The sequence below is a fragment of the Hydra viridissima genome, unplaced genomic scaffold, assembly GCF_058129835.1.
Source record: "Hydra viridissima isolate aposymbiotic clone 2 unplaced genomic scaffold, HvirCarnegie_v1 scaffold_11, whole genome shotgun sequence".
Lineage (NCBI taxonomy): Eukaryota > Metazoa > Cnidaria > Hydrozoa > Anthoathecata > Hydridae > Hydra > Hydra viridissima.
The window spans coordinates 14,018,476-14,034,113 of record NW_028324310.1 but is presented as its reverse complement, the minus strand read 5'-3'; the positions used below and the strand labels follow the sequence as shown (position 1 = coordinate 14,034,113).

Sequence of the window (15,638 nt, the reverse complement as noted above, 5' to 3'; positions counted from 1 at the left end):
GCCAAAACAAGAGTTTTAAATTATAAAGCAGAAAACCGCAATCATTTTTTGTATTTTATTTTAGGGTTTTGTTGAAAAAAGTTCTTTTGTGTTTTTTCATGTTTTTGTACGCGCATGTAATTCCTTGATTACATGCGCTACAAAATACACATTTTTAAAAGTTGCCATACTGAATATATTTTAGATTACATTATTGAGAGTAAATTTGTTCTAAGGATTGCTGTATTAAAAACAATTAGATTTCTATAAGCTTTTTACAACTGGATTAACTATAATACGAAAAGATCCTATCTTTTAAACTTTCGCTGAAATTGGCACCTCAGGAGCGCCAGCCAATTCTTATCGAGTTTCATGTCTCTTACAAATATTAGGTCGATACATCACTATTATATATCCAGGAAGGAACATTATTGCTAATGGAGCATTCAATTAAAAGAAAATTAATTGAAAAGATAATAAATAGGCATTTATATTTGAGCGTCGTTATTTATCTAAACCCTGTTATAAATGTTGACTTTTATAATTAACTATTACACCCGTCTCGACGATATGGATTGTACGATTTAATTAATATCTCTGATTTTATCTATCTTAAATAAATTAAAATTATCTGAGCTTCTCAGTTGAAGTTGATCATTATTTTTGAACTTGATCATTGCTAAAAGGTAAAAATCTTTTTTTACTTAACTTCTTTTCGTTTTTATTTGCAACTCTAAAGCATTTCAAGCTCAAGATATTATGAACAATCTCGTGGGATTCATGCATTTGACAAAGTATACAAACTGTGCCTGTGAGGGCTTCATGTACATAAGTCTATGAAGGTTCATAATTTTTAAGAAATATTTGACTTTACGTTTTTAATTGACTCTTTTTAGGTTATACTAAAGACAAAAAATGATCGTTGAAAAGTTATTAACGAAAAAAGGTTCCACACCTTTTTCCATTGACTATTTACTTAACATGGATAAAGCGATTTCTAGTGAGAGTCAGTACGTTTCAGCAGAATCCCGGAGCAGACTCTATAATCAAACTCGGCTTCATCAAAGTAATACTAAAGAACAGATAGACTCTAAGTTTTTTTTTAACGGTCGATTGAAGGGAAACGAAAGGGACTTCTGCTCCTCCATAAATCGTCCCAATACACTAACTTGTTTTGACACAGAAAACGAAGAGCAAATTTGTAAAATGCCTTCTCCAGTTTCCTCATCTTCGCCATCTTTTTCAGTGGATAGCCCAAATGACCGATTGGAGATAGGTGAGTAGACGCTTAGTGTAATTTTAGCTTTAAAGAAAGAACTTTTGTAGCTTAAAATCTTGTTTTGCAGTAAATTCATACGAAAATTCTAACTTTGGTTCTAATTTAAATTTTAAAAAATTACATTTAAGTAATAGCTTTGTTATAATTATAATTTAATTAACATTTTTAAATATTCTTCTTTTTACATAAATTTCATTTCACAAAGTTTTTTGTTTTGAGTTTTATTTTTTCTTTTCATGTTTTCAGAAATAAAACTACAAAAAAAGTTTGAAATTGTTTTAAAATATTTTCATCTTTATATAAAAATTTTTAAACTTGCAAAATCAAAATTTGAAAAATTTTGCATTTAAAACTTGAGAAACAGGAAATAAGAAGGAAGTTCATAGAAGAACTTCTGGAGTCTTGTTGTAAATTTTTCATGTAAGTCTAACAATGGCTATCTTATTTTCCTGCCCCTAAGATAATGCATTTCTTAAGCACAATTCACTGGAAACCGTCCGTAATTAAAAATGTATTTTTATTACTTTGTTTACTCCTCCCACCTCTCAATTAATCACTTTAATTGAGGCAATATTGTCTTAAATTCTCTTCAGTTAAAAAATGTTGTTTAATCCGGATTGACTGCTGATATATAAACAACGCATCATCATTAAGCTGAAGCGTAAATTTATCAGGGATTTTTATCAACAAACCACCAAACTCATTAGAGGCTTGATTTTAATTAAAGCGAGATGCAATTTTTTTTAATTCTGACGTAGAACAAATAAATTTTTAAAACTTGATGAAAAATAAATTAAGGTTGAGTCATAAAAATATATTGTGGTGTCAGTAATAAATTTATGATTGCTATACTATAATTATTAGAATATCTTAAAAATTATGCTATAAGTATCATTTATATATTATGCATATTTATAAGTAATACTTTATCTATAAATTATAAATATTGCTTTTGTAGAGTTTCAATTTGATCTGAGCAAATGCTTCCTTCGTAAGCACAAAGCTAATCGCAAGCCACGGACACCTTTTTCAGTTAATCAACTTCTCACACTCGAACAAAAGTTCAAGCGAAAACAATATTTATCAATATCAGAAAGAGCGGAATTAAGCGAATTACTAAGGCTTACAGAAACTCAAATAAAAATCTGGTTTCAAAATCGACGTGCAAAACAAAAGAGAAGCAAAGAAGCCGAGATAGAGGAGTCAGTTCGAAACCGTTTGCCCCTTTCAGCAGCAGATTATCGATCTTTGGATCAATCCTCACGTTATTATCCAGTTTCATCGCGTTTATACCCAATCGAGTATGAAGAAAAATATTCATGAATGTTCAACGAGGATAGAATAGTTTTCGTAAAAAGTATTTCATCAGGAGCTTCGTCTTCAGTTTACCTCAAGTTAATCTTTCATCAGCCACAAATTAAAACAAACCTCTGATGAAACTGTTTTGTATATATCTTATATGTTAATTGTAAATAGTTAAAAAATTAATCAAAATAGTTAAAGATTTTCATTATAGAGACTCTATTTTCATAAATGCTTATGGTTCTGTACATCTCGGGATAAAATCTCCTCCCTCCCCTTCCTCCTTCTCTATTTCTTTCCTTTCCTCCTCCTCCTTCTCCTCCTCCTTCTCTATTTCTTCCCTTTCCTCCTCCTCCTTCTCCTCCTCCTTCTCCTCCTCCTTTCCTCCTCCTCCTCCTATCCTCTTCCTACTCTTCTCCTCCCCTTCCCCTCCCTTCCTCCCCTTTCCCCTCCCTCCTTCCTCTTGTGCTATTCAAATTTAATCAAATGAAATTTCTTATAAGGCATATTAGACAAGATTTAAAAATCATATTTTTGGTTTGAGCACCAAACCATATTTGTAGTTTGAGCTGCACAGTATAATTTGTTTTTTTTATCTTAAGATCAATAAAATAATTTTATGATTTTTATAGGAAAAAAAAAAATTCTTTTATTAGTAAAAATATCAAGTCATTCTGTTCATACTTTGTTCCTTAAGTTTTTAACATTTCGTTCTCCAACAATTTAAAAATTATCTGACAAGATTTAGTTTCAGAACAAAATATTATAAAGTGCGTAATTTAATTAATTCCGAACAAAAAGTTAAAAATAATATTTTGGGTTGTGTATAAAAGAATTCAATAACAATAGAAGGAAATAGCAACAAATATTTATTGCTGTTTCCTTCTATTGTTAGAAACTCTCCCATCAATCGTCGTTCTATTTTCTCAATTGTCATTTTTTTTTGTTTGTTTGTTTCGATCTTTCTCATCAGCGCACGTTTTTTTAATTATCTTTTGAACATTAAGTTTAATAACAGGAGTTTCAATAATTCGCCAAAAATTATTTCGTCAAAATTTTCTTAAATTTTGGCCGAAAATTTTCTTAAACGAAATACCTCTCTCTGGGAATAATATCGGAATTTTTTTTTTTGATAGAGCAAAACTTTTTGTAAGGCCAAAATCCGTTTTGTTAAGAATAATAATTCTCATTTATGTAATTTGAAAATAGCTTATTACTTTGTCTTTTTGTTTATAGTAAACTTGTTCATGAAGAAAAGGTGTAGAATCTCATAATATAGGTTTACATCTTCCTGTTACATCTTCCTGTTGCATCTTCCTGTTGATATTGAGATATTGTTAGAAGATATCTTTTTGATATTACTTCAGTATTATTTAAATTCCATCATTATTATCTCTTGCAAATATTTAAAAAAACAGATTCTCGCCTCTTTACCAGTTCTAAAACTAATAGCTTAGTACCTTATACTATTTATTTTATTTTTATTTTTATTATTATTATTATTATTACTATTATTATTATTATTATTATTATTATTATTATTATTATTATTATTATTATTATTATTATTATTATTATTATTATTATTATTATTATTATTTTCATTATTTTTAAATATTAAAGAATATTTAAAAATATCTAACAATATCTAACAGACTTAAAAAAGTTTGATTGATTTTTAGTTGAAAAGAAGAAAAAACTCCTGTAGCTGTTGATTGAGGAAATTATATTAACCCAATAAAAACAATTGCCTGGCTTTAAAAATTAAAATGAAATTTAGCGCTAATAGTTTTAGCTACTTTAAGAGGTGACATTAAAACGTAGAAATAATATCAACGTACCAAAGTTGCAAATTGGCAGGTTTCGAACCAAATAATTATATAATGTAACAGCGAATTTTCATTGCATCTAAAGTAAGCAACCAATATCATTTTAATCTTATTTGTAATTTAGCAATCAAGAGACGACGTCTACGTAAGGCTCGAAAAATGTGCGTCATTTTATTTTCGTACATTCTATAGATAACGGATCCGATATCCTAAGCTAATTTAGACATTTTTATTTTAATTAAGTGGTTATCAAGACACAATAATTTGCAATAAAAGTATAACAATTCAGAAGTTATTGTTTTTCTATTTCTCATTGTAAGAAGTCATGGCTTGTAATATCGTGCATTACCATTACAGGATGGACATACGACGCAGCTAATTGATTTATTTTTAATTAGTATCTTGTGAATGTCTGTTTTTTGTCTCCAACCTCCGTAGACAAAAGAACAACAAATCCAAAAAATGTATATATTGCAACCGTCGCCGTCAACCGTCGCCGTAGTTTGTATCTTTAAGATTAAGTTAATAGTTGCAAGACGTTGTGACCCTTTTTAATTGCATTAAGTCTACACGAAGAAGTGATAGCGATTCCAATGAAGATAGTTTTGTATGAACTTAAAGCTTGTAAAAAAAGAAAAAAAGAAAGAAAAAAATAATTGTAATAACTGGTTGTAATTAGTTTTACTTCCAATTAATGCTTTTAAAACACGGTTATTTGGTTACTTAAAACATATGTAGGACTTTTCACCTTAATTCTATAAAATAAAAATTATTAAGGACAATTGTACACTGCCGAAGATAAAAATCTAAGGCATAAACGAAGAAAACAATTTGTTTTTAGTTTCCCCTTCAGCATATATCATTGAACTAATCTTAGTAAAGGATTTGATGAAATAATTCATGGATATTTTGCAAAGAATTCAACTGTCACTGCTGATACGGTACAAAGTTCAAATATCAGTCGAGTTCTACATACTCGATATCAATCAAGTTCTAGACAATTTTACTCATATTCCTGTAGGTGTGCACAGGGCTTTTCAGGAAATCTTTATTGTCTTTACAAGTAACGAATGAACAAGAACGGCTCCAATCGAAATAGTTTTTTTTAATCCAAAATATAACTACAAAATGAATATGAAAAATGAATGAGTTTGTAAATGTCTAGTATTAATGCAAGCTGTCATTAATTTAAACCAAATTAAAGCTTTATAATTCAAAGGTCATGCTTCGGTATTAATGTTGCACATAGTTTTTTTTTTACGATATCCGTGTTCAACCTTGTTTAACGGTTTCACTATATGAAAATTTTAGATAAAATGTAATACAACCAACCAACCCTGTTAAAGGATGAACAACTTCAAACTAAAGGGAGCCAGTAGCAGTCGAATTGATCTCTTTTTAAACTGATATTGTTTTTAATGTTTATATTTTTATCGATTATGTCGTATCCCGTATTTCTCTAGGGATAAGAGATTTGTCATAACTGTTGATAAAAGTTAACAACTTTTAAAGGGTTCGTCGGAGCATTAAAATTTAGTCAAAAAATTAATAAATGAAACCTACAATAGTGTATTAACTATGCAATCAATTATTATTTAATGTTTTCTTAAAATCAAACTGCGGTAGATTTCTGTTTTATTCTCATATATTTTTATGACGTTGTGTAAAAGGTGAAATCTTCGTTTTTTTTGTAATGTATTTTTGAACATCTTCATCATCATACATTACCATACATTCTACATTCTTATGAGTGCTTTGTGTATGATAATAATTTAATTGTAAATTTTTAGCCATCGACTAAAGAAGCGAAGACAATTATCGCTCAATTTGGAAAACTCCACAAGGCGAAAAATTCCTTCATAAACGCTCATACTTCGGCTGTTTAAACTTACAGAGCATTCTAAAACGTTGTTCGCTACAATATTATTTTTTTATGAAACATTTTGCGCCTTTATTTTAAAGTATAAATACATTGATACTAAGTAAACAAAGAAAAACTTTTAAAAAAATCTCTTATTCAAGTCTAAAATATTCTATGGAGGTAGGGGAGGGGGTTGGGAGGGTTTTTATCAGCATCTGCATTACTTTTTCGGGGAGCAGATTAAAAAAATTAAACTTGAAACTGTCAAGGTTAATTACATCTAAATAGAATCATAATGGATGCTAAGTGTTATACGTTAGGCATTATGATTCTATTTTTCAAGTCAAGTCATTTTATTTGTAAGTTTGTTAAACATTTGGTGTTTTTATGTTTTTAGACGTTGAGTAATTTTAGATACACATATGTAATTTGTCATTTTTCATTCCATAAAAGGTATTTGTTATACATTCTAATGGAGTTGTCTTTTGAAGATTGATTGAAGTCCTCCTTTGTGAAATTTATTGCAGTTCTCCATTTGCTATTTACAGGCTGTAGATTGTTTAAAGTTGTATTGCATATTACCATAAAAGAATTTAAAACTCCTATATATATCTTATTAGATACCGTTCAAAAGGATGCATAAAACCCGGGCCAGCTTACTTTAGTGACCCTTAACCCAGGGGCGGCTGCAAGGGAGGGAGTAACTTTCCGGTTACCAGCCCTCTTGCAGACTTTTTTTGGGTTTAACTTTTTATAATAGAACACGTTGATAGCATTCGTGTAATTTAATGGTAAAACCATGTGTTTGTTGGACATGGTTTACCAATTTGGTTATAAGAAGCCTTAGTGGCAGTTTTCTCTAAGTTTATTCACTTATATAGTTTTATTTTTATTTTGTTGTTGTTCTGTACTCCTACTTTTTTACTACTAAAAACTTACATTGAAACTTAAGCTTTCATACACCGAAATATGAAACCTGGTTCAACATGCCTCGATCTCCTTAACACTTATTGTCACAACTTGTCTTGATTATTTCTATCGCAACTTGTCTTGATTATTTTTCAGACTCAACTCTTGCAAATGTTTGAAATCGTTTGAAAATTTGTTTCATTTTATTTATTGTAGCGTTTAAAATTTCTTCAAAATTTTCCTTTTGACAAATGCATGAAGAATCACATCTCTAGTATTTCAGACAAAACAACGTTATCTGTAATGTTAACATAATGGATTTTTCAGTCATTGAGTATTACGTAGATAGATATGTCAAACCTCTTTTGATAGCATTCGTGTAATTTAATGGTAAAACCATGTGTTTGTTGGACATGGTTTACCAATTTGGTTATAAGAAGCCTTAGTGGCAGTTTTCAGTTGAAAAATGAGCCAAATATTTTTTTTTCCAAATTTGTTTTCCAAATATTTGATAAATACTTTCCCCTGAAGCATTTTTTGCTACTAACCTTCGTGACGCATGCATTTAGTCTGACTCACTGTGAAGATTAAAGTGGGACATCCAAGAAGGACGTCCTTTTTGTACATAAAGAAATCTTTTGATTTAAAAAAATTAATTTTAAAAACTTCTTTTCATTTTTTTTTTTTTTTTTTTTTTTAATTTTTTCTGCGACAGTTTTAAATGTTTATTGAGTAGCAAAAAATGTGATTCTTTCAGCTGAGTTTTAATGTGAATTAAATTAAGACTGCTTTTTAAACAAGACGGCGCACTAAATAATATAAATTGGGTGATAATCGATTTGATGACGTTTCGACATAATTCTTCAATTAACACGCTTTCTTTCAATGAAAAGATATGCAATGAAAGGTTAGTTACATTTTTCTAAGTGTCTTAAAAAGTAGAAAATTACGTTCTTTAAAAAAAAAGGTTTAATTTTTTTTATTTGCGTAATGAACTTTCATGTTTCCTTTTTTTTTTTCAATTTTTATAATAAAGTTAAATACACAACAAATCAGTATTTCAGTTTCATTAAGTACATTAACCCTTTAGCGCCCACCAGGGCTTAAAATTTTCAAAAAACTCCAAAAACTTCAAAAAGCAATTTTTTTAGGGCCTAGATTATGAATTAAAAAATAAAATTTTAAAATTTCACTAGCAAACCCAATTTTGTCATTGTAGCATATGTGATACATATAAATTCAGATAGCATTTTGTGATAGTTTCAAAAAGAGGAAACTCTCTTAAATACTTCTAAAACTTACACGTGTTATTAATTTAAAATAAAATAAACAAATAAGCTTTAATATTCGTAAAAAAACAGGAAAAAACTCTCTTTGAAAATACCTTGTCTGACAGCAATCACCCGATTTTTAAAAAGACAATTTTAATGTGTTTTTAAGTCTTGATTATCTAATTATATTAACCTAGCTAAATCAGATCAACAAAAATATGTTGTAAATATGCTACAAAAGGTGTTTTTGAGATCACTGTGTTGACAGGATGGCATTAAAAGGTTTCTGAAGTTATGTAGCAGATCTGCTACACGGGCGCTAAAGGGTTAAAAGAGCATAAATTTATCATTAACAATGGACGGTAACGTGGAGCTGTTCTGCAAAGGACTAATTTGTTCCATAACATTCCACTTTAATTTTGTGAAGTCGAAATTGTGTAATAAAACTTAAAGTCTTTGCTGGAACAACACCTGATATAAGAAAGATCTGCGAGCACACAGGAAAAAAGAGTTGAGAAAATTTTTCAATTTTGAATTTTTAAGAAAGGAACTGTTTTAGTAGGACTTAAAATTCTGTTGAGAGATTTTATGGCGGGAAATTATAGCGGGAAATGGTTCCACCATGAGCAGACATTTTAGAGTTCCAAAGATGTTAAAAGAGGATTTTTTGAATAGAATGAATTTCTTGTTACTATTATTTGTACACAACACTTTTTATTAAATGTGCCGAAAGTATTATAATCTTTCTTCACTTTTGTTTTATTATTTCTGAGAGCCTCTTTTTACACTATCGTTCAATACGATAATTTCACAACGAAAAGTTTCTGAAACATTTTCTAAACACAAAAAAAGTACAACACATTTAAATTCATGAATTTATTTCTTCAAATGAATCCTGTAAATAAAAATCATTTAATCTATTATGTGAAAATAATTTCAAGTTAGTTTGAAAGTAAATACATTAAGATTTAAATGCTCTTCAAAAATCCTTTTTTCGATTTAAATCTGGCGATTGAGGTGGCTGTTCCATATAAATTAACGTTCTTCTTCTTTTTCTTTTTCGTTAAAATTATTTTTGTATGGGTTTGAAGAGTGCTTAGTGTTGTGATCTTACTGTTGTCCAAACGCTCGTTCTATTAAATGCTCGTTCTATCAAACGCTCGTATTATTAAATGCTCGTTCTATTAGATGCTCGTTCTATCAAACGCTCGTTCTATTAAATGCTCGTTCTATTAGACGCTCGTTCTATCAAACGCTCGTTCTATCAAACGCTCGTTCTATTAAACGTTTCCCTGTAGGTAGTGTATTTAATTGTAAAATGACACGATATCTCTCTTTCCTTAGTGTTCCATCATTTTTTTAAATTAAATCACCAGCCTTATTAAATCACCAGCCTCATTAAATCACTAAAAGAACCTAAAATCCGATGATCCACCTTCTGTTTGAACGTTGGAACACTCCTCTAGTTCGTTCTTCCTGAGCGAACATAAACTCGTTACTTTGAACCGAATATTTGAATTATGATGAATCATAGTTTCAAATTCTGACATTGCTCAATTGTCCAACTGTAAAGTTTTTAAGCTGAATGCACTGTCGTCAGGAAAACGTTTAATGGACAATTGTAAATAAATGGAAAACGTTTAATGGAGTTTAATATTTAGTTATGGTCATCATTTTGAGCATTATTATTGGTGTTTAAAGCATAAAATCATAATACAATCATTGACGTGGTGAACAAAAACATCATTAACATTTTCTAACCGTTTGACTGTTGTTAACAAATGTTGATATGAGGTCCCAAATAAACGAACAATGCTGATTTCATTGTGCTCAACATTTCAATTTAAGAATTGGTGACCTGTATGTGTTCGAATATTTGAACTTTGCGTCTTTGTTTTAAGCTCTCGGTAAAACTTTATTATTTAATAATTAGAATCATAAAGATTTCAGAAATATTTTCATTTATTTATTTGGTAATTTTAATTGTGTACAGTATTTTTTTTTTCATGACTTTTAGTTTGGTAGGCTTTTAATAGATTATTTGTTGGATTGCACATATTTGCCAAGGCAATTAAAACAGTTTCGACGTGTAATAAAAAATTCAGCATTGGTGTCGAAAGAAATTAATCCAAAGGGTTCATTACCTTACTGTCTGAAACTTAATATTTACTAAAACTTAAACAAAAATGCTTTGACAGTAAGGTGGGAACGAATCTTAACAATTTATCGCAATTTTTAAAAGAAATGTTTTAGAGAGAAACTCGTTAAAATTTTGAATCATCTTAAAAATTTTCATCTATCGCCTCAAGATTTTCAATATTTTGTGATCTTTTACACTGCAGTCTTCCATGCACTTCAGATTGCAGTCTCGTCCGGTACGGCTCCCTTGCAGTTGTTTACTCAAGTCCTTATTTCGTCCATCGTAAAAAGTAAGTAAAATTCCATCAGTAAAATTCTTAATGCCGTCCCGAGAACGGAACAGAACTTTGAAGTGAACATTCACATTTAGCGCTTTCAATACCCTTTTCAAGTCTTTAGTTAAAAAAACAGCACATTTTTAAAATATTTAAATAACTACTTTTGATTTTTGAAGATTTTGGTTTTTTCACTCATCATTAACAAAATCTGTTCACGTTTGCCAACATATAACAGCAACGTCAGGGCATTAAACTTTTATTGCTACAGTCGTGAAAATATTATGAAAACCTCTATCAGGTATGCAGATTCTTTATCAGATCAGGAATGCTGATCATTACTTCAATTCGTAATTAAATCAAAATGTTTATAAATACTAGCCTATCATGCCCAGGACTTGCAGTAGGAACACTTCGGTGTTTTTCTCAAATTGTTTTTCTCCATATAACTAACTTTCTTATTTAATGAGGGAATGTGTAAGTAACGATTACAATTTCACGTGATTCTAAACGACGCTAAACCTTGTTTGTATACGATGTTTTGCTAGTAAGAAAAAATGAAAATATATTTTGCGTCGTTTGATATTTTTAATAAACTTGATTGGATATAGTTCATTTTGCTAGACATATTAAAAGGAAGCTTTGGCACTATTAATTTAAAACACCAAAAAATGAGATACGACATTTTGCTCTTCCAGCGCTGATAAGTGGAAAACATAAATGAAATGGACAAAATAAGGACAATTCTGCACCTCTCGCAAAATTTAATAAATATAGTTTATTCTCTTATCATTCAGCGTCATGAATTCAAAGTTCGGTGTTAATTAAACCATGAATTCTGTACATTTACAACGTATTCGGTTGCTAGTTAGTTAATTAACATATGTTCTGTTTGTGATAATTATAACTATAATGCATTTTTTTACAAATCAGGTTTAGTTAACAGATTGGCTAATGGTGATGGCATATAATCACTTAACCTTACCCAGTAAACATTAGACGTCCTTAGACGTCTAATCCCAGCAAGCACACAACGTTGAAACAACGTTGAAATAACGTTGATCAACGTCGATCAACGTTATTTCAACATTGTTTCAGCGTTGTGAACTTGCTGGGAGGTTTACTGGGTAGTATCGCCTTTAATTGACAAATAATTGAGCAGAAAAATTAGACGTTGGATTTTAGAATCAGGTCTGCGTGAGTATATAGCGCATTAAAAATCCGACTGTTTGAATTTAAAAAATTTTGCATGTAAAGGAGCATGTAAAAAATATCACTTAAATTTCTGGCAATTTAAATCCAAGTTTATTCTACTCACCATCCAACCCAAATAAGATAAATTTGGCTTCAGAGAGTTTTTTCTAGATCATTTGTAAGATGATCTATTACAGGCATAGCAGCCGAGAGAAATTTCGGGCCCCGGGGGAGTTTTCTTATGATCAATTTTATACCCAGGACCAAAAGACGTGTGCTCTGGTCATTGAAAGTTAAAAATAAAAGTTAATTAACTCTTTTAAAATTCAAAACTATTTAAATCTTTTGAAAATTGCTTTAAAAAATTGTTTGTACCTACACGGGGCCACGGGAACCTTCCCCGACCACACACCCCCCCCCCCGCCTCTCTCGGCGGCCATGATTACAGGTATATCGACATGTACCAAAGACTCAAAAGGTCATTTGGTACAAACAATTCTACGCTTGTGCGGAAAATGAATTTTTGAATCCGTCACCTTTCAACTACGAACCAAACTTCTTTTTATGAAGTTTAACAGAAAAAGAAGTTTTCTCATTGAAGTATATATTTTAATTACTTTATATTAGCGAAATTTTCAAACTAAAGCAAAAATAATATAAAGTACCCTGGCTGGTTTTACATTCTAGATACAATATTGAAATTTTTTTTTAAAGCAGAGCGGATAATTATAATATTTAGACATGTCTTATGTTAGATAAAAGACGAACGCTAAACTTTAAAAATAGTACAGAAAATTCTTTAAAAGTGCAGAAAATTCTTTAAAAGTTCTTTAAAAATACAGAAAAATTTCTTATTAATTATCTACAATTAGTGGCATTAAATCACCCAAACTATTGATTGTAAATTATAACTCTATTAACATTAAAACTTCAAAATTTAAAAAAAATTAATTTATGGATATTTTAAGTAAGGCCGTAATTCTATTATGTTTAAAACCCACAACATATTGTACGTTAATTGGTGCGTGGGTAAAGGAAGTAATATGCCGTTAATAACCGCAAAATTTTTAAAATTAACACATTGAACTACAACTTTTTTAGAGTTCGTCTAGTTCGATTGAAAACTTTCATTTGTCTCTTTTTTAACGGAAAGCAATATGAAGAAACTGAAAAGAAGCAAAACAGGTGCGATGATGTCAAAAAGTTTTAAAGCTCTATCGTTGTTTGCCAATCCACCGCTTGCAAAGAAAACAGAAAGCGTAATAGATTATGGGACTATAGCAGTTGTAGGAGCTCCAACAACTCTGAAATGTGATTTTATTTTAAGTTTGACTAAAACAAAGCCAACGAAAAATTTGAATGTGCATACCATCATTACTCAGCAAGTGTGTTTACAAAGAAGTAATACAAAAAGTAATGTCATAGTTTCTCAAAACTCAAGCTTGAGTGATGTGAAGTTTTTGTTACTTGATGTTGACATTGTTCTGAAGGTTGCTACCCCTATAACTTATCGTGTAGCTCTTTCAAATGCGGATGCTATACTCTATTTTGGTTTAAAGAATCCATATAAACAAAAACACCTGGAGGAAATAAAAGAACTAATTAGTTTTAAAAAATACGAGGGTGTTCCTGTCATTATTGTTGCTGAAGACGTTGATCTTTTGAAAATTGCTAAAACATTAAATGTAAAAGTTTGCAATCTGAGCAGCTTAAATACTGAAAAAGAAAATGCAAATGAAATGAACAATAAAATACATGAAACTATTGGTAAAATACAGGAAGCTGTAGAAATCTTGGAGGATACCTTATTTAACATACTGCATGAACGCATATGGGTAGAAAAGCAAAAAGAAGCTCTAGATTTAAGCTATGGATATTAAATCTCAAACATAAAGTGGTTTTAATTCAACACATTTTTATACAATTCAAATTTTAAAGAGTTTCTTTACTTGTATATATTGTTTATCTTTCTAAATTATATTTAAAAAAGTTTGGCGTTTTTTAACAACTGTGTTAGCAGTAAACAAGCAAGATAAATTACCCCAATAAAGTCTAAGTGGTATATCCGTCAAGTTATAGCCATAAAGGTACATTCATAAATATATATTAAAGGTATAAAGGTACTTACATGTATATATATATATATATATATATATTCAAAAAGGTATATTCATATATCCATTTAGCTACATAAATCATTGGTGTCATTTTGCCGAAAAATTGGGTAATTTTCAGTTAAAAAAACAAAATTTGGTTTAAGAAGCCTCAATCGCTAAAAAAAACTTCTTTGAGCAGTATTAGCTTGCATCAAACTACTCAGCCAGACTCTGTTATAGCATGTAAGCATCAGTGCCTCGAAAGTCTCGTATGCACGATACTAACATCAACGATACTTCGAGGTTGGTATCGGAAAAATTAATCCTTCCGAGATCGATGCCAGTTCTGTATCGGTATCGGTATCATAGGACGAGTATCGTAAAAAATGACCGATCCATTGAACACACGCTACTTTCCGTACCAAGACTGATGCTTAGTAGCATCATTTGTTTTTATTATTTTATAGAGGTAAATGTAAATACGACAATTCAAAAAAGTGAAAAAAAAAATATGCATTTATCTTTAAAAATGTCACATATGGTGCACAAAATTAGCATATTGAATAAATAATAAAAAATAGGTAAGCAACAAATTACATTTCGCAGCAATCAAACAAACAAAACTATACAATCTAAATGCATATCAGCCATCTTAGGTAAACGAGCCATCTTGGGTAAATAAAACCTCTGTATATACAAAAAAAAAAAAAAAACCAACTGTATACATAACTTACTAAACCTTTTTTTAATAAAGTTCTAAAAAAGATCAATAAATAGTAATAAAAAGCAAGGTTTATCAAGTAAGTAATTTTTAACGCATAATAAGTTCATTAAAATATGAAATTTTAATAAAAATTGAAATACTTTTATAAAAAAATCCTTTCAGAAACCCTTATACTGTAGTATCGTGAATCTATTTTCTTGTGCATAAAAATTACCTCTACTATGTTTTCAAAAACTTGTGTGCAACGAACCGATTTTAACCTTCCCGACCCCCAATTCACTCATTAACTTTTTTTTGTAAAATATCGTGTTTTTATTTATATAGACATTTCTTCTTTTGGTTCCAATAATTTTTTTACTTCTAATATTTTATAAGCAGACCTTGGATTTATGCTTTTCTGGGCATGATAGGCTAGATCGGTTTAATGTTGGTAATAAGTTAACAAACTATAAATGATAAATCAAATTAAAAACATCTCATCTTCGTTAACCAAGAATAAAAACACACACACACTCACAAAAAGAAGCTGACGGTAACATGTCTATCAGATCTAATTAGCGAAACTGAAAAAATTGATATTTTTTCACCAATTACTTGAATGATATTTTCCTTACGAACGTAAAATTTATTATACAATTATAAGTTTTTTTGTGAAAGAAAAAAAAAAAAAAAACATTAACAAAAGAAAAAAATATATATATAATTATTTCAAATCTAAATGATTTTGTTAAAAACGGTAATCACTATAACATGAATCAATTGCAGTATCAAAACGACAGC

The 15,638-nt window shown here is 29.6% G+C and overlaps 1 protein-coding gene across 1 annotated transcript; it reads left to right on the top strand.

Annotated features, from left to right (window-relative positions):
- The first annotated feature begins 391 nt into the window (after positions 1 to 391).
- Positions 392 to 2,773, top strand: LOC145191687 (homeobox protein MSH-D-like). Its single transcript, XM_080068838.2, has 3 exons — positions 392 to 665; positions 876 to 1,255; positions 2,217 to 2,773. Exons 2-3 carry the CDS (start codon positions 895 to 897, stop codon positions 2,579 to 2,581), a joined length of 726 nt encoding a protein of 241 aa, XP_079924964.2. The 5' UTR covers positions 392 to 665; positions 876 to 894; the 3' UTR covers positions 2,582 to 2,773.
- The last annotated feature ends 12,865 nt before the right edge of the window (positions 2,774 to 15,638 follow it).